Below are 25,316 nucleotides of genomic sequence, written 5' to 3'. Positions count from 1 at the left end.
ATAATAGGGAGAAGGGAATAGGAGAATAATAATTGGGAGAAGGGGATAGAATAATAGCGGGGAGAAGGGAACAGGAGAAAAATAGTCGGGAGAAAGGAACAAAAGAAAACCATACGTTAAGAAAAAACGAAGAACAAAATAATGGTGATAAAACAAGGGTGAAAGAAAACGACTAAAGAGAGGGAAAGGATAAGAAAAATTTCAGGAAGAAGCGACTAGAAGTGATAATATGGGAGAATGAGAAGAAGGAAAGAAGAGAACAATGATACTGACAAACAGGGGAGGAGTATAACAGGAAGTAAATGAAGGAAGCAAAATAAGAAAGGGTAGATGGTAAAGCAAAAAGATAATGGAAGGTGGGTTGAGCGGAAGACAAATGATGGTAAACACACACACACACACACACACACACACACACACACACAAACAATAAATTATAAACATATAATAATAATATATATAATAAAAATATACATAAACAAAAGCAAGAACAAATGGTCAAGAGAGAGAGAGAGAGAGAGAGAGGAGGGGGGTTAAAATATCACGCATGTTATTTCTACGCGTTTGTTTACCATCTTTTTTTCTTCGTATTAACTTATTTATTTATTTATTGACACCTTGCTGTTTCAAGCATTGGGGTTTATAGTAATGGTGATGCGTAAGATGAGTTTCGCCGAGAGAGAGAGAGAGAGAGAGAGAGAGAAGGGGGGCTATGGGAAAGGAGAAAAAGAAGTGTGAAGAACTATTGAGAGAAAGAAGGAAGCATACAGGAGGGAAGTACGGGGGAGAAAGAGCCAGAAAGAGAGGCAAGAGAGAGAGAGAGAGAGAGAGAGAGAGAGAGGCAAGGGGGTGTTTGGCAGGGAGGGAGTGGGGAAGGGAGCGTTTGGCGTTTGGAAGGGAGGGAGGGAAGGGGTGAGGGAGCCTGGGGAGCTTGGGAGGGAGGGAGGGAGGGAAGGAGAGAGGAAGGGAGGAGCGTTTGAAAGAGAGGGAGGAGGGTGGAGCGTACAGGAGCCAGAAGAGAGCAAGTGTACGTGTAGTCATTCCTCAGACGAGGGAGGGAGTAGACACGCTGTTTTCAGCTCTCACCCAGCCTTACAAACCCTGATCTTCGGTCCTGCCATTCATATTTCCAAACAGTTCTCCGTTTTTGTATCCCGCAACACCATCAAGCCACTCAACACTGCCAACAAGCTCAAGTTACCAAGCAAAAGAACATCTGTCACAAGTGTTCAATAGTAAACACAACGAAAGTAAAGCGACTCAGGCGAGGCGTCAGTAAGAACATTCGAAAAAAGGAAACGATAATATCAAGCCTGGAGATCGAAGGGGGAGTCACTATAATTCTTCAAAAGCGGTGACCTGGAAAATTTGTACCTATGATGTGTGCATTCATGACCCCTGTTCTCAAAAATGACTGGGAAATCTATAAAACTAGAAGGTCGAGGAACAACTCCGAGAGCTCACAGGTAAGAGGTAGGAGGGAATGGTTTAGTTAGTAATAGCAGTAGTGGTAGTAATAGTATTTTTGTAGCCATGGTGATTTTTTTCCTTTTAACTTGAATGGTCCGTGTTATATTGGATTTTTTTTCAGACAGGTGTGGTAATTAACATATTTTGTAATTTTCAAGGGATTAGCATTGATCGCACAGATGGAATTTTGATCGCATATGGAGATGGTAGTCACTGGCAGACACGGCATTACTACTACTACTACTACTTTCTCTCTCTCTCTCTCTCTCCCCCAGTAACCCATTATTTTTAATGTTCCCTCGCAAATTACGCCAAAGAGGGTCCTAGCCAGTCCAAACTTGTTCTGGCCACACATCAAACTCTTGATTTACCGTGGGAGAGCAGTTTTTACCAACATTAGTAGCCTGTTAACTTAATAATAATTGTAGTATTGATAGTAGTAGTAGTAGCTGTAGTAGTAGTAGTAACCTCGCAATAGTTGAAGTAATAACCATAAGTGATAGTAACGATAGTATGATAGTGATGATAACGTAGCAATAAGTTGAAACAGTGATCATAATAATACTCTAAGTGACACAGATAGCCTCGTAGTACCTCTTCCTTAACGATTTATTTTGCATATCACACCTTAAGTCTTCCGTATGTTACTCATATCCCGCCGACATTTGCATAATTAACTCAAGAAGATAATGAGTTTCAAAGCAAAATCACCTGGGAAAAGGTGTTACGGAATTCTAAAAACACCTCTATGCGCTGACATCTTTTCTCGTGTTTTCTTTGACATCTTAAGACGACTGTTTATTATATATTTTTCGAACTGGATGGTTAAATAAAGACTTCGTGAACCCTGGTTAACGTAGATACAGGCCAGGCTTCATTAACCCCTTTACTGCAAGCTGAGCATAATCTGGGGAAGCAGGAGCAATATACAAAATTGGTCTAGTATTGAAGCTATTATTAAGGGAAACTCTGATATTTATGAGTAATTATGGGTATGTTTTCGTGACCTTAGGATTTACTGATGGGATTGTTGGATATTGGGTAGTATTATAAATGGCAATGGATACCGTAACATTACCATTTTATGATTTATTCTGTGCCTTAAGCCTTGGTATCCTCTTGGGTGTTCTGCTATTAATACCACTACTACTACTATGACTACTACTACTGCTGTCCGTCTATCTATCTGTCTATCTATCTATCTATCTATCTGTTCACCATACTCATACAGACCTCGCAGTGAAGGGGTTAACGCTGGTGAAGCATACGCGACCTTGATCGGCGTCATGCAGTTGGTCTCTCTCTCTCTCTCTCTCTCTCTCTCTCTCTCTCTCTCAGCCACCTTTAGACATAATATGCTATATACAGTATAGTACTTTTTAATTTTTGTTCCATAAAATTCAGTCTCCTCACCATTCTTTTCACTGCTTGTACCTGTAGCTATTAATTATTGCTTCCTCGTTGACTATAGTTCGCTCACCTTAACTTTGCTGAGGTTTTTGCCATAGTGCAGCGTATTTCTCATAGTTAAATGGCTAAATAAGACAATACTATGACTATCTTGTCCAGAGTATTTTTTTAAACTATTGTTGTTGTATATAGTGATGATGATGATATTATTATTAATTATTATTATTATTATTATTTGACTACATTCATTTCATAGCACGTCTTTTGCAACTGTACTACTACTGGTGCTTTTTTTTTTTTTTTTTTTAAGAAAAATCACGTCCATCCATTTTGAAATTATATTGTTAAAATCAACACCAGTGTTCATAATACAATTCACCAGTTGGCTTTGTACAGTAATGTGAAGGTTAACTACTACTACTACTAATACTACTACTACTTATTATTATTATTATTATTTGTTTGTTTATTTGAATGATAACTGAGGGAGTTAAGGATGCATGGTGTGGGTTAGGTTAGGTAGGAATTTGGTTGTGACGGGGTGGTGTGGGCTTGGCATCCGGTTTGCCATTAGCGAGTTACCTAATATGTCTTTTATGGCCTCTTATTTATTTAAATCTTTCGGCCAACGCCCTCATAAGTCATTAGGCTATGTATCGATTCTGCTTGCTTTCTGGACCTAGCTAGTGTCCAGGCTTTTCTAAATTCTTCTGTAGCGATTTATTTACTTCGGCTATCTGGCATCTCATCCTTTAGCGATGGACTTGGGAGGAGGCGTTTCCAGCACTTTTCCTAGCGATCTGAGAATTTCTAGCACTAACACCTTCCGTAGCTAACTGAGGGTAATTTCTAGCATTAAGAGGCTTTCTAGCACCTTCCGTAGCGATCTGAGAGCATTTCTGGCACCTCCCTAGCGGTTTGAGAGTTTCTAGCATCTTCCCTATCGATATGAAGAAATTTGTAGCAACATCCCGAGCGATTTGTTTTCGTCAGCTTAAAACTCATTCTTACACCTTCTTATCGATTTATTGCAGCAACTTCTCATCGATTTATTGCAGCAATATCTTATCGGTGTATTGCAACTTCTTATCGGTTTATTGCAGCAACTTGTCATCGGTTTATTGCAGCAATTTCTTATCGGTTTATTGCAGCAGCTTCTCGTCGATTTATTGCAGCAACTTCTTACCGGTTTAATCCAGTGGCCTTGGGAAACTTATAGCACATTTTTAGCGATTACTTATTATAGGCTTGAGATTTTTAGCGTCGCTTGCCAAATCATTTATTGTCGTGTATTTAGGAGGCTCTGAAGCATATTTCTTAACTGTTTATTCACCTGGGGTTAGATTTAGCACCTGTGTGTGTGTGTGTGTGTGTGTGTGTGTGTGTGTGTGTGTGTGTGTAATTCACCGGGTCGGTCAGGATCACTTGATGGTTGTGATTGTCAGCTTTTACCCTCCCGGAAGGGAGCTGAGAGCTCATATAGTCCGATCTAAGGGCAAGGCTGTGACCTTCACACACGCACACACCCGTCCCCTTGCTCCAGGGGGACAGTAACCACCCACTTTGTCAGTGAAACTTTTCGCAACCTGAGCGAGGCGCGAACTCCCGTCCACCAGTTGGCAAGCGATGTGTGTGTGGGGGGGGCCCTTTAGCACGTTCCTCCGCGGTTTATTCTCGTCGGCATACTTAGGAGACTTCTTGTACTTTCTCCTCAGCATTTTTTTTTCTTAGCACGGTCCATTGCGATGTATTTTTATATATTACAGCCTAACTCGTGCTCTTATGAATAAAAATTGTTTGGCGTTTGTTACGATGCTAGTTGTTCCCATCATGACAAGGTTAACTTCTCGATCTTGGTGTAATTAGTCCTTTGTTTGGGTACATAATAAGGGATATTTAAGGGTATTTAATTGCCAACGGGGATGAACTGTTATTCAGAAACTGACTAAACTCCTTTCGCGTCAACCTGGCCGAAAATTGCCATCTTTATTTTGAATGCTCAGTTGTAACAATAGATTGACACTAGAATTATGTTGCTAGTCACGAAGAAGTGCTACGAAAGGGATGTGGAGCTCTAGCACTGTCCTGCCACTAAGGTAGCCCACGTCATAACTGCAGAACGAAAATTTACGCCAAGTGAAGGTGAAAGAAGTATAGAGGGGTTAGGGATTTGGTTTCAGGATTTTAAAGACTTCACAAGAGAAGGCGCACAGGATCTCACGCGTCATCATTTTATCATGATATTACTAATTATTCTTAAGGAAGTGTTTAGAATGTTTGGGAATTCACCTGGGTTCGTTCACCTTAACTTGGCAGAGGTTTTCGTCCTTCAGCAAATTGTTTCCCGTAGCTCATTGCAAGCATAAGACAATGCTACGGCACTTCATTCTTTCCAAAGCTCGACTGCCTGACTATACCCTTTTTACTCTAGCTTGGCCTAAAATTGCTATCTCTCCATCATGAATGCCGAGTTGTGACAATACTGTAGATTAACACTAGAATATATTGCTAGTCACGAGGAAGGTTTGTGGGAGGGATGTATAACTATAGCATTGTCTTTTTCTGCTACTCAGTTACATGAAATAACCTGCAGAAGGACGAAAATCTGGGCCAAGTTAATGTGAAACGGGTTTAGCATCAAGTTCTCGTGTCCCTGTTACAGCTCAGCTTTAACAAGGAGAGATGGAAATTTTAGCCCAAATTCAAGCGAAGAGAGTGCAGGTCCAGTAAGCCCACTTGCATTCACCTCCACATGTCACCACTTTGTCATAGTAAAGCAGGGAGGTGGTAGCCGAGTGATTAGAAAGGTATCTGTTATCTGAAGTAACGTGAGTTCGATTCCTCGGTCGGGGTGGCTCTCGATATGATTACCTGAATTTCGTAAAGCAGACTTCATTGATCTTCCACAAAACCGACAGACATCATGAAAATACGCCCACTAACTACAAAGCATCAATCCTGGGTGAGACAGCCTTAGCATGCATTCAGTATGGACAGTGGGTATTAGGGTCTAAGTGATGACAGATGAATGTTTATGCAGGTAGGACTGCTGGGCCTACGGGAACGGGCTGTTAAACCTGTGTCCAGATTCGGGCACGTGAACGAAGTGACAGCAGAGATATAATAATTGCCAGTAAGAAAGTGAATAAAATGTTTGGGAATTCAGAGCTGCGCAACAGATAGCCTAAAACACACACACACACACACACACACACACACACACACACACACACACACACGCACGCACGCACGCACGCACTCGCGCGCAGAAGGGAAGTGATTAGAATGCTTTAGTCTGGACATGTCCAGTTAGCCAGTATGTTATCAGTGGTGGAGTGACTGTGAGGTGTGGAGTCACTGTGGAGATAAGAGGTGAAGGAAAGGAGGTATGGAGGGAGAAGCGGAGGGATGGGAATGGAAAGAAGGGAAGCGCAAGGAAAGAAGAGGGAAAAAGAATGGAAGGAAATACAGTAGGAGAGAAAAGGGGAGAAGGGGAGAGGAGGAAGAGATCGGGATAAAGGGGAGGAAAGGAAAAGGGAGTGAAGACGATGATGAGACAGGGAGAAGATAAAGAGAAGGAAAGAGTATAGATGGTCCTGATGAAAAGAGACATTTACCGATACAGATTTTACTGACCCTTTCACTTCAGAACGTATCCCCTTGTATATTTGATAAAGAAGAAAAGGAAGAGTAGGATAAGGAAAAAGGATGAGGAGTGAGATGAAAGGAGGGGATGAATAGTAGAGGGGTGATAATGAGAACATTACGGCTTTCACTTCCCCTTCTACAAAAAGTTTTCCTGAGTCTTAAAAAAAGAAAAAAAAAAGAATGTTCGGGGAAATAAACGAACAAATAGACTACGTTATCAGATTCAGTGGGTTGAGATACTTGGGCAGCGTCGTCACGAATGTAAACAAACACAAGGTTGATCTTGCATTTAGGACTGTCCACAGGTACCCCTTCAGTACGATGGTCTTTTGTTTTATTTTAAACTTGCAACCACCAGATTATTTTATTTACCTTAGGAGGGCCCCCTTCTATTGTGCGTTCACTCAGACCTGGCAAGGATCACCATATAATTTCTTTTAGTTAATGGTCAGGGGTTGTCAGACTGGAAGACTGATTTACTACATTCCGTTCACTCCGTGGCCTAAAATTGCCATCTCTTCACTTTCGAGGCTGAGTTGTAATAATAGATTAACACTGGAATATGGTGCTAGTCACGAAGAAGTGCTGTGAATGGGATGCAGAGACTGTACGGGATTGTATTTTTCTGCCACTGAGCTACGTGAAATAAACTGCAAAAGAACGAAAATTTGGACCAGGTTAGAGCAGACAAAAGAGTGTAATTAGTGGGGTCCATTCTCACCTCATCAGTGAGGCTTGTTAATTATGATGCAACCACCACTTAGTATTTAAAGTGTGTGTGTGTGTGTGTGTGTGTGTGTGTGTGTGTGTGTGTGTGTGTGTGTGTGTGTGACTCAGTTCCATCACGTGCAGACAAATCAGGTATAGTGAAAGGATTAATGAGGAAGGTATCCAGACTCCCAGTTCTTTCTCCCAGGCTGGATACAATCGCGTAAGAGTGGCATCAAGCAAATGTAAAAGATGGTATCATATCAAACGTTTTTCCTCCGTACGGTACTCTTGTTGGAATGGAAGGAATCGTAGCACCTCTTCCATAGAGATTTATTTATTTATTTATTTTTGAACTATTACACTGACATTCTTTTGTATTTTTTTGTTTACGTAGTTTCAATATAGAAGTAGTTTTCGTCAGTAACATACATAGGGATAGTGGAATGTAATGTGGAGAATAAACCGCGAAGGTAGAGGTGTTACGGTCTCCAGAGTCACGTAGTATGATCCAAAAGCCGGATATCTCGTTAGCATGGGAGACGTTTTAATATATACTTCTGAGCGATTTATTCTGCATATTACGCCTTAATGTCCTCTGGTTACACACTTCAGATATCGACCTTTGCGCCAGTAACAAATAATAATAATAATAGTAATCTGTATTATAATGATCCGATTTCTGTATGTTTGTTGGTTTGTTTGTTACCGTAGCAGTAAAAACGGCGCAATATGGCGCAATTTTTGGTAGAGCAAGGTATAATTAAAATGCTCTAACGTGAAGAATAAAACAATTTCCAGCCCAATCGGGCCACCGGTTTCAGAGTTATGACTCATTTCTGGCCTTTTGACATCGACCGGAGGCCTCCGAAGGCGGCCTTTAAGCAAGTAACCTAATAATAATAATCCGTCCTTGGGTAGAAGAAAGAGGACGAGAGGACGATGGCACTGACGATGATGATAATGGCTAATGTGTACCAAGCAAATTTAACTGCCAAGTGAGAAGTGTTACGAAAGCTACTAAAGGAACGAGTATGAGCTCTACAACCCAGTGTGCTTTTGCCTCTGGGAGTTACACAAAACGACATATACATAAATAATAGGCTAAATAGAAGACTGCATCAGGCTAGGCTATATACAACAGTAGACTTACGATGCAGTTTAAACCAAATACATAAGGATGCGCTGTTTGACTAAGCTTCATAAATTAAGGAATGGCGATTTTGTGGGGCTACCAGAATTAAAGACTTTCGTATGTGAAACTACAGCATTATTTTCTACTGTTGTATTTAATTAAAGAATCCTATAGCTTGTTACATCAGTGGTACGGTAAATGACATATACACACACACCCATAGATAGATAGAGAGACAGACAGACAGATAGATAGATAGATCAGCGGAAGGATGAGGTGCTGTTGTGGGAATGAGGAGAGGGGAAATCGTACCCAAGGAACCATAGGAGGAACGGACTCCTTGGCAAGGCTGTAGTCTGTCTCGTGACCTTAGGCTGGGGGGAAGACGTAGGAGGGCTTCAGTGTGTGTGTGTGTGTGTGTGTGTGTGTGTGTGTTTGTGGGTGTGTTTGTGGGTGTGTGAGGGAGAGAGTGGGGGGGGGAGGAATTAAAGTGCGGAGAAAGAGACAGACTGTTTACTGTTCTCCTTGGTAGCTGTCTTCCATGACCTTAGACGGGTTGGAGGAAAGAGTGAGGGGGGTGGGTAGTTGAGGCCTGGGAATATCTTGAGGGGGAAGGGGAGGGGGAAGGGTGTTACCAGTGAGATAAGCATGTATGGCGTGGTTGTGTGACCTTCTTCGCTGCTTCTCTTATCTCGTTTTTATCCGTTTTGTTCGTCTTCGTCATCCTAACTGTCTTCTTTATCATACCTCTTTCGTCAGCTGTTGCACTCGTCATCTTGGCAATCATCAGGCCCTTGGGAAGATTAGAGAACGCTTATTATGCATGTCTTATCTAAACTAACAAGAAGCTAACCTAATTTGACGTATCGATATCCTAACCTAACCCAACAATATCGTAACGTAACCTATTCATATCCTAACTTAATATCCTAACCTACCGTAATTGTGTAATATCCTAACCTTGCCCAACAGTATCCTAACCTAACCTAAGAATTGACGTAAATTTACCTTACCTAATAGCCGAAGAATAACCCAACCTAGCCTAACACTGACCTAACCCAGCCTAATCCTAGAGTCTTGAGAATTAGAAGGGGGTCATGCGAGAATATAAGAAAATACTCCTTAGCTGTATAAAATCGTCTAAAGGAAGCAATGTCATAGTTAAGGTTTCTCACTGTCTGGAAAGATTCAGAAACAGAAGCCTCCCTCCTTCGTTTTCTGTGACATAGGAGGCTTCATAATTCCTCGTCCTCGGTGATTTATTTTACACGTTACGCCTTTTCTCATCTTGAACGTCGGTAAAAATAGCGGTCAGAGTTCTATGCATAGTAAATCGCTAAATAAAAGGGGTTGCGAAGCCTGTAGTGCCAGTGAGAATAGGACCAATCAAACCTAGCCCAGTCATCAACCTTTCCTTAAAATAAAGCCTGTTTACGTGCCTGTCTGGTGGAAAATAAATCGCTGAGAAAAAGGTGCTAAGTCCCTGCAGTGCCCGTGAAAATAAGACCCATGACAACACCCCCCGTTCACCAACCTCACCCCCCCACCAAAAAAAAAAAAAATTGCCTACGTGCCTGGCTAAGTGTAGTTGGAATAAATTACCATATCTTAGTGAGGCCTGGCACGTGAGGCGTTGATCATAGGGCAGAGAGAGAGAGAGAGAGAGAGAGAGAGAGGAGAGAGAGGCAGAACATGAGTATGCGCGTATGGTACGGTATGTGTGTATACGGGAACGTGTGTGTGTAAAGGAATGCGATAGGGGTGTTGGTTATTAGCAGTGCGTGTGTGGTGAGTTTAAATGTGCGTGTATGAGAGAGAGAGAGAGAGAGACTCGTCTTATGCTTGACGGTGTACGCATTGGGTCTGTTTGTATAATGTGTATGTTGGGAGGCAGAGATGACATTAACACACCCGGGGGCATGTGGGGTGAGTCTAAAGATAATACTGAGGGCTTATCCACGCTTCACGCTTGGCAGTCATCCCAGAACCCACTCCGGTTGCTAGGCAGAACCAGGCAGGCAGGCAGGGAGAGGCAGAGGGAGTGGGTGTGGGGGGTGTCAGGCAGGAAGAGGCAGAGTGGGTGTGGATGTTGGGGGGTGTCAGGCAGGGGAGGTAGAGAGGGTTGGTGCGGGGGGCGAGGCATGGGGTAGGCAGGGATGAGGATGATGGCGTTTTAGGCAGGGAGATGGGTCAGTTGGGAGGGTGGATAGGCTAAAGCAGGAAGGCAGGGGTTGATAGTGGTTTTGGGGGGGTTTAGGCAGAGAGGAGACGAGGTTGGGAGGGATAGGGGAATGTTTGGGCAATAGATAGGAAGGGAGGATGAGGGAAAAGGAGATGGGAAATGCTGTGAGAGGAGCCCCATTGCCCTTGAGCGAGGTTATCTTCTGGGGTGAACCTAATTACTTAGCAAATTAAACAAACATGTGTAAGGAAAGGATAAAGGAGATGAAGGTGTTTCTTTTTCCACCACCTTCCAGCTCAATACAGGAAAGGCATAATTGGTGGGATTTAAAACACACACACACACACACACACACACACACACACACACACACACACACACACACACACACACACACACACACACACACACACACACACACAGTACATGCTGCCCTTTATTACCCCATCTCCTTAAGTTGGCTGTCGTCTTTTATTCCCGCAATCTCCAGACGATTTTATTAGGCTTAGGAGAGATTTTTTGAACCTCTGAAACTAGTAGCAACCTCCATAAACACCATCAACACTAGAAATCTTCCCTAACTTGAAAAAAATCGTCTGGAGGCAGCAATAAAAAAAAATCAAAGGTGGCGTAATAGGGCTGAATGGGTTTAATCGATCATTTCCCAATCATGTGAGTACGTGGGGACCTGAAGGGGGAGGGGGAGTGAGGGAGAGAGGGAGGAAAGGGAAGGGAGAGAAATGGGTGATGGGAAAGGGAAGGGAGAGAAAAGGGTGACGGCGAAGAGAAGGAAAGGAACGGGGAGTGGGAGAGAGAAAAAGGGAGGACGGGAAGGGGAAGAGGAGGGAGGAGATGGAAAGGATGGAGAGAGAGAGAGAGAATACAAAGGAGTACAAAGGAAAGCAAACACCAAAACACCTAATGGTCCTTTCGAGGCTGCTTGTTAGAGAAGACTATCACTATGATATCTAATTCTACAAGGTGAAGGTAAGGATAGTAAGGCAAGAAGGCTCTCCCCCACCCACCAAACCCTCCAGTCGAAGCTGGCATGAAAAAAGTGAGAAGGACCACCATGCGGCATGGAAAAGCTGACATGGAATTTTCATAGGAAAGACTGAAAAGTGGTAAATATATTCTGTCCTATTATTTCTACACGCCACAAGTGTCAATAAGGGAGAGAGAGAGAGAGAGTGTGTGTGTGTGTGTGTGTGTGTGTGTGTGTGTGTGTGTGTGTGGAGAGAAATCAATGGCAGGGGAGGAAAGGAGGGATCATGAGAGAATGGGTTGGAGTGGAGGGAAGGAGAAAGGAGGGGGGAGGAAGTGGAGAAGAGAGGGAGGAGGTAAAGGGAATGGAGAGCTTATGTTGGCGCCTACCGATTACCTGGTACATGAGGATCAAAAAGACAGAGGCAATTTTTCTAAGTCCAAATCTTCCCCAAGAATACCACCCTCAACTGTCGAATTTCTATCCACGTCCCTATATATTCTGCTAGGTGAACAGGTCTGGTCTGAGGTGGGAGTGGGTAAGGAGAGGAGGGAGGTGTGGAAGGGAAGGGGGAGGGGGGGAAGCCAGGAAGAGAGGGGTAGAGGTAAAGGGAGGAGGAAGAGAAGGGTTAGGACGAGAAGGAAGGGGGAAGGGGGGGAGAAAGAGGAGGGATAAAGAAGGGGAGTGAAGAAGAAGAGGGCGGGGGAGGGGTAGGAGGGATGAAGAGAAGTGGGAGAGGAAGTGGAGGAGGGAAGGAGGAGGAAAGGAATGGTTGGAAGATAGGGAAGGGAAGGGAGGAGACAGAGAAGGGTGGGAAGAAAGATAGGGGGAGGTAGGAGGAAGAGTTGGAGGGAAGAGGAAGATAAGCAAGGAAAGAAAGGGAGGGAGGGAGGAGAAAGAGAAGGGGTAGAAACAGGGAGGAGAAGGGGCAGGGGGAAGAGAATGTAAACAGAGTGGTCCTTGCTGCCTTCTCTCTCTCTCTCTCTCTCTCTCTCTCTCTCTCTCTCTCTCTCTCTCTCTCTCTCTCTCTCTCTCTCTCTCGAACCTACTTCCTTGTTCTAATATTACTCGTGTTATCTCGCATGGCATAATTTTTGACCTTCCTCATTTTCGTTTCATTCGTTTTCCTCCTCCTCCTCCTCCTCCTCCTCCTTATGCAAATCGTCTTCCCTCTTACCATCATCTGACCTCATTCTTCATCCTTTTCATCTGCTATCTAATATATAGGGTTAAATACACATTATTATGCCCGGAACTCATCTTTTTTTATGGACTATAGCTGCTATATTAATGGCTGTAGTAGTAGTAAAACAGTAGTAGTAGTAACCCCCTGCTCATTTGAACGTGAGAGTAGTGGACTGTAGGCTAAAGTTGCTCTCCTGCATTCCATCACCACCACTAACAACAACGACAACTACTACTACTACTACTACTGCTACTACTACTACTACTACTACTACTACTACTACTAATAGTAATAATAATAATAATAACAAAAACAATAACAGTAATAATGATAATAATAATAATAATAATAATAATAATAATAATAATAACAACCACCATAACAGCAAAACTAGCTCTACGATCGGACAAATTTGGTTAACTTTACTGAACACAAAATCCACCGACATAGCACTACGAGATATTGCCCTTAGGCTAGCATAAAATGGCAAGGCAGGTAGCAATGATAAAATGAAAGGAGGCATTTGTACCGAGGGGCCTAATAAAGCATGTTTCTTAGCCCCTTCACTCCCAGAGGCTTCCATATAACCTTGAGAAAAATCGTCTGACGCAATTAACCTTTTTATCCGTGCTTTTTACAGACGATTTTATTCTGATCAGAGAAGTACTTCATACTGATGGGATAAATGAAGGCTACCAAAGCCCTCTAGTTGGAAAAGTGTCTCCTACGCTGAACAAAATCGTCTGGCTGGCAAGAATGTACTCGTATAAATAGACAGCACACAAAGAGCGCATACCCCCGCAACGCCTGAACCAAACAACTCAGATCACCACTAAAATTTTATTAGCTCTTCCTTGTCCCATTATACACGTGTCCACAAAATTCATTAAAATCCATCAATAACCTTTTTAGATATCTTGTAGACAAACAGACAGAGGTAACTACATAACCTCCGACTTTTGGGGGGCGGAAGTATGTCATCAGATCTACTGGGTTAAACCGTCTTACTGTACCGAAAGGATTAATGGTGACTCCTTTATTTACAAGACACGTTTTTTATTTTATTCTCACTATAACTATTCTTTAGTTTATTCTTGTTGTCACTACCAGAGACAGCTTTGTTCTATAATATGGTGGGTTTACATAGAGCCTTCATTAACGTTTACTGCATTGTTGATACCGGTACTGTTCGGCTTGTTTTCATTCGACGGAACTTTACCACACCGGGAATACTAAGTCATGGTTACTATGAAACACGATGAGCTTTACATGTCTGAATGAGTCTCCTTGGTTACTGCGTTCATTCATTTTAATTTGGTCAAAAATTTCGTCCTTTTGGAACTTATCTCACCCAGCTCAGTGGCAGAAAAAGACAGTACTACGGCTCTACATGCTTTCCATGGAACTTCTTCGTAACTAGCATCATATTATAGAGTTTATCTATCGTTGCATATCAGCATTCAAGACGGAGTGATGGCAATTTTAGGCCAGGTTAGAGCGAACAGAGTGTAGGTATATGAATCCTCCAGTACGACTACATGAGTTGAAAGGGGTGAGATACTTCGACAAGGGCAATTAAGAAGATAGTTACGAGACAACAAAGAGGCCCTTGTTCTGATAGGGTTGGAGATAGCGCATAGAAGGCTAGTGTGAAGGTATTTTAGTATCTTATCATAGCGACGGCCCTTGACATAGAAGACAGAAAGGACTCACCGTCAACTTGGCAGCCATTGTTTGAGTAAGGGTGAGGGTCAGTGTTTGAATTTCGTTTGATTTGTTTTATTTTTAAGTGTTGGTGCTAATAGTGATCATTTTTAGTAGTAGTAGTAGTAGTAGTAGTTGTTGTTGTTGTTGTTGTGGTGGTGGTAGCAGTTGTTGTGTCGTTAATGCAGTTTATTCCTTGTTTTCTTGTTGATGTTATAATCTTGTCTGGGAATGTTGTAGTTGGAGTTGCTTTTATTGAGAGAGAGAGAGAGAGGTCACGTGTCCCTCCATGGTGTCTCCCCACTATCTTTCTTCCTCCTCCACGTTGACCTTGAGTCAGTGAGGGGTTTAGAGGGAGGGAGGGAGGGAGGAAGGAAGGGAGGGAGGGAAGTGGAGAGGGAGAAGTAGGGAAGGAGGAAGGAAAGGAGAGAGGGGAGTGCAGAGGGATGTAAAGGAGGGGGGGGGAGAGAGAGAGAGAGAAAGAAAGGGGGGGAGGGATGTAGGAACAGTGGAATCTAATTAACAGCAAAATGTCATTATACTCGTAAAGTGTATTTATATTGTTTGTATTAAATTATGTATTTGGTTCTCGTTACTCCTCTATCATCACAGCTATCATACTCGCTTCTAAAACTTGGCTCATTTTAACTATCAGTTTCTTTACTATCATCATCATCAACTTTATGTTCATTATTATTGTTAGGTTTATCGTCATGGTACGTACATGTTAATTTTCGTTACCCTCCTCTTTCCCTTCCTCCCCATCATCATCATCGTCATCATCATACCTCCTCCTCCCCCTCTTTCTTCCGTCCATCATCATCATCATCATCATTATTATAACTCTTCCTCCTCCTCCCTCCCTTCATTATCATCATCGTCATCATCATCATCGTCATCATCATCCCCTCTCCTCTTCCTCGTTCCCTTCTTCATCATCATCATCATTTATTCCACAATCACAGTCAAGGTATGCACGATCCATAAATAGAACACAGCAAAACACAGTAGTGAAGCTATGAACTCCTCAAATCCACAGTACAGTACTCGTATTTGTGTGCTTTTGTTACGGCCAGACGATTTTATTCAGCTGTTGGGTATCTTGAAGGGATTAATGAAAGAGGATATTTTTTACCTAACCTGTTCAAAAAAATCTCCCCCAGGCTGAAGAAAATCGTCTGCTAAGCCACATAAAATCGTCTGGTGTTGGGAAGGATGAAACGTATATGCTTTCTTGGTGAAGGGATAAAGGAATTAATTATATACCGGTACCTATTCTTTGCGTAAGCCCTTAATTAGGCTTGAGGTCTAGAGTCCCTGTAATTACCAGGGAGTAATCAGCAAGAAAAGGAAGTAATTTGGGGCCGCCGTTATTTTATTATTATTATTATTATTATTATTATTATTATTATTATTATTATAAGTGGTAGGTGGGGGTGCTCACCATCCACTCACTCGATGTAGCGCTGCTCTCGGGGACTGCCCTTTCCTCTCTTCCTTCCATCTTTCCTTCCTCTACTGTCTTTCCTTCATTCTTTCCTCTTCCTTCTGTCTACGGGTTACTCTGCACTGAGTGACAATCCAAATGGTTTCCTGTACACCAGCCAACTATTTTCTATGCTGGGTGGTAACCATATAACGAAATTATGGCGCCTGGTGGTTTAATGGGTAATTAAGGCGCTCCAGTCGGATTGAGCAGGTGTAGGTTTATATCCAAGGGGTGGTTGGGGTTTATTGCTCAAATAATGCCACTTAGGGATGAGTGAGGATAGTCGCTTTCATCTTAAATGTCAGGGCTAACTTGCCTAGCCCCGGGCTCCTACTCTTCTCCTGGGGCGACATAGGACTGGATGATGGATAGATGTATGAATTATTATTATTGCTACTAATGGGATAAAACGTATCGTGGATTGTTAACCTTTTTAGCATAAGAATTCATAATGATATTTCTCTCTCTCTCTCTCTCTCTCTCTCTCTCTCTCTCTCTCTCTCTCTGCTCTTTTCTTCTTCGTCTCCTTCTTCTTTGTTTTTCTAATGGAGGCTTTTTTTGGCCGACTTAAAATGACACTACGCACTTGAAGTTTTTACGCATGTTTTTGCGGGAAGATTCTGTTGTGCCACTTGAAAGAGCACTACATATGCTTTATTATTTATTATTCCTTTTGTGCGTTTAATTAGCTCTTACGCATATTATTATTTTTGTAAGAGTCTATAGTGTAACCTGGAAGAGTTTTACTTATTTGTATTTGGAAGATTCTGTAGTGCTAAGAAAAGAACTGTGTATGGCTTACTTCTATTTTTATTTATCTTCTAACTTGGTGGAAATCTTTGTTGGGTGTGTGGTAGTAAGGATAGTAAAGGTATTGGGTATGTTCGGGTAGCTAGTTTATGATTTAGGTGTGTAGGGGTAGTAAAGGCTTTGAATGTGTAAGGGTAGTAAAGGAGATGGGTATATAAGAGTAGTAAAGGCTTTGGGTGTGTATTGGTAGTAAAGTATTTGGGTGTGGACTCGAAGACGTGGCTGTGATTGGCGCGTGAGCTGGCCAATGGGAGGAGCGTAAGGAAGACCACGCCTACTTTTAAATTGCCCGCCCAGTGAGAGAGAGGACAGGGAGTGGTTCTTTGGCCTCTCTCTCTCTCTCTGTCGCCCCAAATGTAGTCACGCAGCATTCACGTTTACCTACACGTGTACACCGATAATTTTATGGGCACACACACACACACACATGCTAGCCACGACCATCACTTGACTACACTTTCACTCATATACTCGTTCTTTCACTGCTACATACATACATACACAGATTTACATAGATTCCTTTACATGTTACCACTAGAGCACTAATAACGACCGTCCATATTGAATACTAGCTTGAAACGAAATCAAATCAACAGACTTCCCAGCCCCGTCCTAGGATCGAACTCCCGTCGTTAGGATCAGTGGTATTTGGCTGAGCTTAAGGACAAATGAATAAAGAGAATAGGCTTAACTTATTGGATTCCCTTCTCATTGGAGGGGTTGAGAGAGAGACAGAGACAGACAGACAGACAGACGCAGACAGACAGGTGAAAAGGAGGGAGGAGAAGAGCAATACTGATCCTAGTTAAATTGAACCGAGTAAGTAGTTACCTTACTGGGGAGAATGATGATGACTGTTGAGCTAAAATGAAGCAAGAGTGTTTGTGGAGGATAGAGTGCTAAGAGATAGAGCTTTTTTGGAGTGATGGAAGATGAATAGCGTTAAAAAGATGTAAGAGAAACTGGAGGATAGAGAGTCAAGAGATAGAGCCTATGAAGACCTGGGATGAGGCCCCACAAATTGACCTCAGGGATTGAAGAGGGATGCTGGTAGAAAGTGTACAGCTTGGGCAGTCGCAGTCAGGTGGACAGGGTTGGCACTGGCAAAGATGATTACAGTCATGGGGAAATTCATATACCTTTCCACTGCGTCTGCTTCACATTTGGGGAATGCCCATAACTTTACTTTCTACTTATTTATTTATTTTATTTATTTTTAGGTTGGTGTGGGGTGGGTGAGAGCCCTTTTTTTTTTCTATCGTTTACTCACACACGTTGGTTATATATAAATATATATATATATATATATATATATATAAATATATATATATATATATATTCATATATATATTCATCCTTTTCTCACACTCGTTAGTTTGATCTTAGAAACGATTTTGTTTTTTATCAACATGTATCCTTATTAAGGGTCAGTAGGCACCCTCTTATCTCTGCTTCCCTGTTATCACTGTTCTTATGTTACCGTACATCATGTCAGGATATCATCACCTTTGGGCAGAGAAAATAATATACAATGCCTCTCTGCTCAGGAATATTTGTCAGCTGAGGGAAGAAATAAAATGAAAAATATTAGAGCTTTTGTCTCTAAAAAGCCTTAGAGAGAGAGAGAGAGAGAGAGAGAGAGCCTTCATAGATCTTCTTGTAAATTGAATATATTGTATCCATGGCAACAGTCTGGGGACGTAACTAACAGCTGGAGGAAAAAGATATTAAAAAGATATTAAAGAGATAAAGGCCCAGTGACTCACCAAGCACACGCAAGGGCCAGGAAAGATGCCCTAATTTACAGATACTAAAGATAAGATGAGGAAAGATAGTGTGGGAAAAGATTCTGAATTTCCATGAATCACAAAGCACATGTCGAGACGGTGAGGAAAGATACCATAGTCACGTTAGAGATAGCGAGTTTAAAGATAAGAGATAAGCGAGGGGGATCCCAGATGTCAGGGTGGAAAGATAATACGACGCAGAAGAGTAAGCCTGTCTCTTGCGCCATGTGCTTAATCTCTTCAGTGCGATGACCTGTGTTCCCTTCACGCGGTGGCACTGATATGAACGAGCGGTGGTGCTGCCCGGGTATACAAACGCCCCTCACCTCCCCCTCTCTCCCCCAATGGAAGATGGTGGACTGTAGGGGAAAGAAAACTCTGCCTGCAGTCTACTGGGGTCACAGCATGACCTCTCTCTCTCTCTCTCTCTCTCTCTCTCTCTCTCTCTCTCTCTCTCTCTCTCTCTCTCTCTCTCCACACACACACACACACACACACACAAATTTAAGGATATGTACGATAAATATGGTTTAAGACAGGGGACAGTACGAGCTTGACTCATTCCTGTAAAGATACAATTAGGTAAACACACACACACACACACACACACACACACACACACACACACACACACACACACACACACACACACACTTGTCCTTTCTCACACCACACTCTTTCACTTTTCTCACTCCGTTCCTAACCTCAAAACTCGCTAACAAGTTGGTACCACAACTGTTAACAAGTATGGTCTAAAACTTCCTTAAAACCTCCCTCCCTTATAAGCTGATTGGATAAACACACACACACACACACACACACACACACACACACACACACACACACACACAGAACCATCAAACCCATTCTCCCCACACCTTTCATTCACATCATCAGTTCTCGCCCCATGCCTCCCGATCTTGCACGATCTCTCTCTCCCCGCAGATCTCGGCCACTTCGCACCACTCGCACCAGCATGCCAGGATGTCCTCGCACCATTCCAGTGGCAAGAGGAGACCACTGGCTGATTCTGGACGCAGCCACTCCTACCATGCCCCAAACCATGCTCATGCTCGAGGGGAGAACCTGGGCCTCGTGGTAGGGTCACCTCCCAAGGCATACCACTTGTCCACGAAGAACTCAAGGTGTGCTTCGAGGACGTCCATGGAGCCACATTCCCCTGGTGAGTGGGTGTGGGTGTGTGTGTGTGTGTGTATGATCAGTTAGCTTAAAGGGTGGGAGGTTTTAAGTTCGGATTTAATGTTGGAGCAAACCTGTCAACAGTTGTGGTATCAGCTTGTTAGAGTGTTGTGAGGTTAGGAGCAGAATAAGGAAAGTGAAATTTTCTTGGGAAAGAGAGAGAGAGAGAGAGAGAGAATTTTGTTAAGGGAAAAATGAGAAAAAGAGAAAAGTAAAAATGATGTGAAAACATGAGGGAGAATAATTTAAAAAAAGTTTAAAAATACGGAGTGTAAGAATATGAAATAAAAATTAAGATGCTGTACATAAAAATAAAAGATTTTTTTTTCTCTCTCTCTTCTTTTTTTGAGGAATTATCAGTGTGGTTCCTTGTTACTGTGTGTTATTCCGCTCTTTCATGGTCACTGAAAGTTTGGTATAGGTGTTGAATGACTTTCCTGAATACATGATTCCTTATAGTCCTAAAATTCAAGTACAGTACGAGTATATCAGGGACATTGATATGATTCGTTTTTTTTTATGGGATGCCCACTAGTTTTAAACTGTAGGAGTTAAAAGAAATGATATTGTTGCAGCTTATCCAAAATCACATATTAGAGAAGTATATCATCCCTTTGGACCTGGCGATGTCTTTCTCAAGCGGACTAGCATAATCTTATTGAGCAGAATAAAAGAAAAATATACAGGTACTAGTACTACACAGCATTACTCATTTATTGTCTCATCAGTAGTGTAGGCATCCAGGGTAGGTTACTGGATCCATATATTGAAGGTGAGAATGATCAGTCACTATTCCTGAAGTGGCAATGTGTGTGCAGCAAACCCCAGCCTTCCATTCATGAGCCAGATCTTATGTGCCGTAACCCATTAGACCACCAGATGTCATACTGTTAGGTCATATGGTTACCATGCAATGTAGTAAATGATTTACTAGGTTGAATGGTTAGCAAGTTTCAGGCCATTTGATATTTTCTTCACATTCAATCAAATGATTTTTTTTTTTTCCCCTCGGCCAGGCACAACCAGCCCACCCGTCAGCCCTCTTGCCACCCATTGCACCTCCACAGCCCCCCACGGCCCCGCCAAGAGTCCATCATCACTCTCGCTTTCAAAATTCCACAACAAGGTCAGTTACTGTTTCTTCTGATGTATCATCATCATCACCATCATCATCACCTTATATTCATGATAAGTTACCCTGCAGTCTGAAATTTATACTATTATGCCTATAACTATTCAACCATGAATCAGAAGCATGTATAGCCTTAAGCTGTTTCACTTGAATCAATTTTGTGGGCAGACATTCAAGTTAGGATTGTCTTTTTAAAACTGTACATTGGACAACCTTAACAAAGAAACTCCTTGAGAGAAAGCCCTGTGTCATCTGAAACGGGAAGAGGAATAGTGAAGAAAGCCTAGTTTTGAAGTAGAATGCATTTAACTGCTTTGATTCACTCTGCAGGTCATGGATAAGTTGAAAAATGTTCTACACCTTAAGGAAGACAGCAGCCAGGATGAGGAACAAGACAGCACCAGAGGGCAGTCATGAACTGCAAAAGGAAAACCAAGTACTGTACACTGAGAATCAGCACAAGGTAAAGAGAGATGCAGGAGTGAAATACAAAGGAGACGGAGAAGAGGAAAGCTCTCGTATGTATTTTGTTCTGTGTGTGCCTCCAAATGCCAGGATTTCAAGAGTAGGTAGTGGTTTATATATAAAAAAAATAAAAAATAAAAAAATCAGTTCAGTTATCAGCAGGATCATTGAAGAAATGTGAATCAAATATTTGTATAAAAATCACTGTTAAAGTTAAAAGATATGTAAGACAAAGGAAAAGGGCAAGAGAGATCTCTTACCCATTTTGTATCTTGTGCATCATCAAATACCTGGCTAATAAGAACTGTTTGTGGTTAAAGACAAACAAAAATTCACTTAAACTCCTATGAGGGTAAAAGATGAAATGTAAATCAAATATTTGTGCAAAGATTCTTGAAAAATGTTGCAAGATTATATTAAAAACAAAATATTCTCATTTCAGCTCTCAGTAAAATAAAGGAAGACATGTGAATTGCATATACAGTAATGATTGCTGGAAAGGGTCAGAAGATTACAGTATAATACTGTAGTTGAAAATGTTTACTGTAATGACTAGTAAAGATATATGCAATGCTTAATATATGTAGAAATTTATATACCATATTAACATGCTTAATGTTAATTTTACTATACCTGTATTGGCATGCAAAGTTCCAGATTTTCTTTTCTTTTTTTTTTTCAATTTGTATCGAGATTCCCTGGTAATGTTTTATGACTAGATATTCTTTGCTCTCTTTCATGCTACTATTATTTTTATTTAGATGTCCACATGTTTGAGAATGACTCATATGATCATGTGCAAGACCTTCCTTGCTCTTTCATTTTGTACTTATTTTTGCACCATCATTTAGTCTTTCTTGTTGAAGTTGCTCTGCAGTTAAGTACCATATTTACATCAGCTTAGAAGGCTTCGTAGCACCTCTTCCTTACTAGTTCATTTTTTTATGTTACACTAATAATTCTTGTTATCTATGCAGTCTGTGCGTAGAAGCAGATACTATCTGACAAGTGAATAATAATGCCTAATGTTAAAAATAGGTAAATAAGAAAGAGGTGCTAGGAGCCTTCTTAGCAGACAAGAATTTGGGCCATAATGTTGCTTGTGGCGTGTGTCAAACTGGAGATGTATGCGTTTGTTTTTATACTGTGCTGAGATTAATGCATATGTTTAGGGGAAATAATTTATAATATTTCATATACTTAAGCTGTAGCAGACACTTGGCAGCACTAAAGCGTAATGTGATGCATGCAACTGAAGTCTTGCAATAAAGTATATAAAAAACATTCCTATGTGCATATGCAATGTGAGATGTAAATTGAATGAGCAATTTTGTTGTCCGCCGAGTGGTAAGCGTCTGGTTGAAGTGAAAAAGATGTAATATTCGTGTCTGCGTAACCCTTAACCCTTCAGCTACCAGTGCCTTGCCTCAGTTTAAAAAATAATAATAATGATAATCTGATAATGTCTTGATTCCAGAACAAAAGGAAGAGCTATATCCACATATCTTTTTTTTTTTTTTTTTTTTTTTTTTTTTAAGAAGGTGCAGCTGTTATGGCTAAACTTGAACCCTGCTTATTTAAAGGCTAAGGGTCGTTGAGATGAAATGAGACAAGTATGTATGGTAATAGCATCCCCTTGTGAGTTGAGAATGTGTTTCAAACCATAAACTTTTTATACATTTGGTTTCCTGTACACCAGGAAACCATTTACTACGCTGGGTGGTAACCATATAACCAAATTATGGCGCCTGGTGGTTTAGTGGGTGATTACAGCACTCCAATTGGATTGAGCCAGTGAAGGTTTATATCCAAGGGGTGGTTGGGGTTATTGCTCATGTAATGCCACTCAGGGATGAGTGAGGCTGGTCACTCTCATCTTAAATGTCAGGACCGAATTGCCTAGCCCCGGGCTTCTACGCTCTTCATGGGGCAACGTAGAATTGGATGATGGATGGATGGATGGTACTGTAAATTAGGGGAAACTGGTTAATCAACTTTATACTTTAGTGTCATATGCAACTATAACAGGCAATTCTGTGTAATTACTGAGGGCTTAAAAAAAAAAAAAAAAAAAAAAAAAAAAAAGTATACTGACAAGGGAAAATGGTAACTGCCAATCCCTTGTTTCTCCCTTCAGAATGTATGGGTCCACGAGTAGGTTCCAAAATCTCGAACATTTAAGGGTAGGAGACTGACCTATAACCTTGTTGCATTTTACATTATAGAAAAACTTTTGGTCACCTCTAGTACTAAAACCATTGTGCATTAGCCACAGCCTGCTCAAACCCAAGATCTCCGTCAAACTGTATACAGTTTGTTTTCAGTTAAATGTACTTCATTATTAAGTACCTAAAGTTCCTAATGATTCGCCATACAGAGAAGTTGTTTGGAAGCCAGATTTTTTCTTTTTTTTTTTTTTTTTTTTTTTTTTTAAGCCCTTTGGCCATGGAGACAAGTCAAGCCACGCTTAATGTGGTTTCACTTGAAGTAGCTTTTTGTCTGCACACTTCCTAGACCTCCATCAAGTCCTGATTGTTTCTGAGTGTAGTGCTGGTAGCAAGCGGGTTAAGCGTTACCGTCTGATTACCATGTACTGTACTGTATATAGGCACTGTATTGAGCAGCAGCTGTTACTAACTCTTCGAGCTGATGATATATTTTTTATTTTATTCTTGCTACTTTCAGACCATTTTGTTCAGCTTGAGAGAGTTTTTTTTAACTAGGAAGGCTAGATATAGACTTCATTAAGCCCTTCTCTGCAATAAATCTCTTTTAAACTGGATAAAATTGTTTGATGGTGGCACTACAGTGAAGATATCATTGGCCTGAGAGGGTTAACTACCATGTACAAAGCTATATTTCAGGCAAGGATGCAAATTTTGTCAAAAATGAATGTGGAGTATTGTATTTTACTGTATTGGTAATATGAAAATAATGCAGATTAAGATTTAGCATATTTTTTTGCATTCAAAAGTAAATGCTTATTATTTTTCTGTGAAAAGTTTAGTAAGCATAATCGTTTTTTGTCCAGGCACTGATATTTATTTTATCTAATGTGGCCAGAAAATTGTACAAAAGAAACAAAAAGTCGCAGTAACAGCATATTTCTTCTATGAACCCTAGCCTAGAACATAGCAGGTTCATACAAATCAATCAGAAGTAGCCATTTTCATTTGAAAACCTTTTGAAGTATAATATACAGTTGTATACATATGCCAAAAGTTCACCATCAAGTGTTCAGTCAGTGCCAGAGTTTTCTTAGAGGTAGAATTAGTTTATATTGTGAAGTTAGAGCTAGAGTTTGTTTATATTATGCAAGAACTGGTTGGCCAGGAAAGAATCAAATGCAGAGTTAACAGCACTCATGAACCATTGTTTTTCTTTCACTCTCTAACCCTACACTTAGCTGACAGGAGATGGTAGCCATGGTTTTACATCAGATGAAAATCTGTTCACTGGTAAGGTGATAGTTGAAAGTCCTACTGTGCAACACGAGGAACATTGAGTGATGACACCGTTACTCATGCAGTTTTCAAAGCTTCAGACTATAACAACAAGTTTTTGCTCGGTATGATACATGTACAATGACATACTTTCAGCCAGGGTAGAAATGTAAGGTGTGCAGAAAAATTGGTTGCTGACTGTACACTTGGCATTTGATTCTCACCTGGCAACTTTTTATACTTTTTCAGGACTCGTAGAGAAATTAGACTCCTTGGCTCCAGTACCCAGGATGCTATTAGATATTGTGTTTGTACAAAGGATCAATATAGACTTATATTTTGTTGTAATGAGAGTCTGTTATGCCCATGTTTATCAGGGTTATGAAATTTGTTAACTGCAAAAATATGTTCTAAAATTCAAATAAAACAGGTACAACAGCAGTATGTCTTTTATTTTCCATTCTTTTGTTTTTTCTTACTTGGTGTGAATAGAAAGCCAGTTGAATTATGAGACTGATATATTAAAAGGTTGTCCATATAGAATGCTCCTCTTTCACACCAC

General features: G+C 41.2%; 1 protein-coding gene across 1 annotated transcript; it reads left to right on the top strand.

Annotated features, from left to right (window-relative positions):
* The first annotated feature begins 1,053 nt into the window (after positions 1 to 1,053).
* On the top strand, positions 1,054 to 23,399 carry LOC145396856 (uncharacterized). The gene is made up of 4 exons (XM_080270144.1): positions 1,054 to 1,466; positions 19,460 to 19,697; positions 20,731 to 20,840; positions 21,177 to 23,399. Exons 1-4 carry the CDS (start codon positions 1,377 to 1,379, stop codon positions 21,261 to 21,263), a joined length of 525 nt encoding a protein of 174 aa, XP_080126270.1. The 5' UTR covers positions 1,054 to 1,376; the 3' UTR covers positions 21,264 to 23,399.
* The last annotated feature ends 1,917 nt before the right edge of the window (positions 23,400 to 25,316 follow it).

Source organism: Coenobita brevimanus, chromosome 39, assembly GCF_032717465.1.
Source record: "Coenobita brevimanus isolate Jiangsu-jjx chromosome 39, ASM3271746v2, whole genome shotgun sequence".
NCBI lineage: Eukaryota > Metazoa > Arthropoda > Malacostraca > Decapoda > Coenobitidae > Coenobita > Coenobita brevimanus.
The sequence above is the reverse complement of the archived record's forward strand: the minus strand, read 5'-3'. Positions and strand labels throughout refer to the sequence as shown.

Coding starts and splice junctions, on each gene's coding strand:
- LOC145396856 (XM_080270144.1), top strand. CDS start 1,377: ATGATGTGTGCATTCATGACCCCTGTTCTCAAAAATGACTGGGAAATC. Junction 19,698..20,730: donor CATGGAGCCACATTCCCCTG/GTGAGTGGGTGT, acceptor CCCCTCGGCCAG/GCACAACCAGCCCACCCGTC. Junction 20,841..21,176: donor TTTCAAAATTCCACAACAAG/GTCAGTTACTGT, acceptor TTCACTCTGCAG/GTCATGGATAAGTTGAAAAA.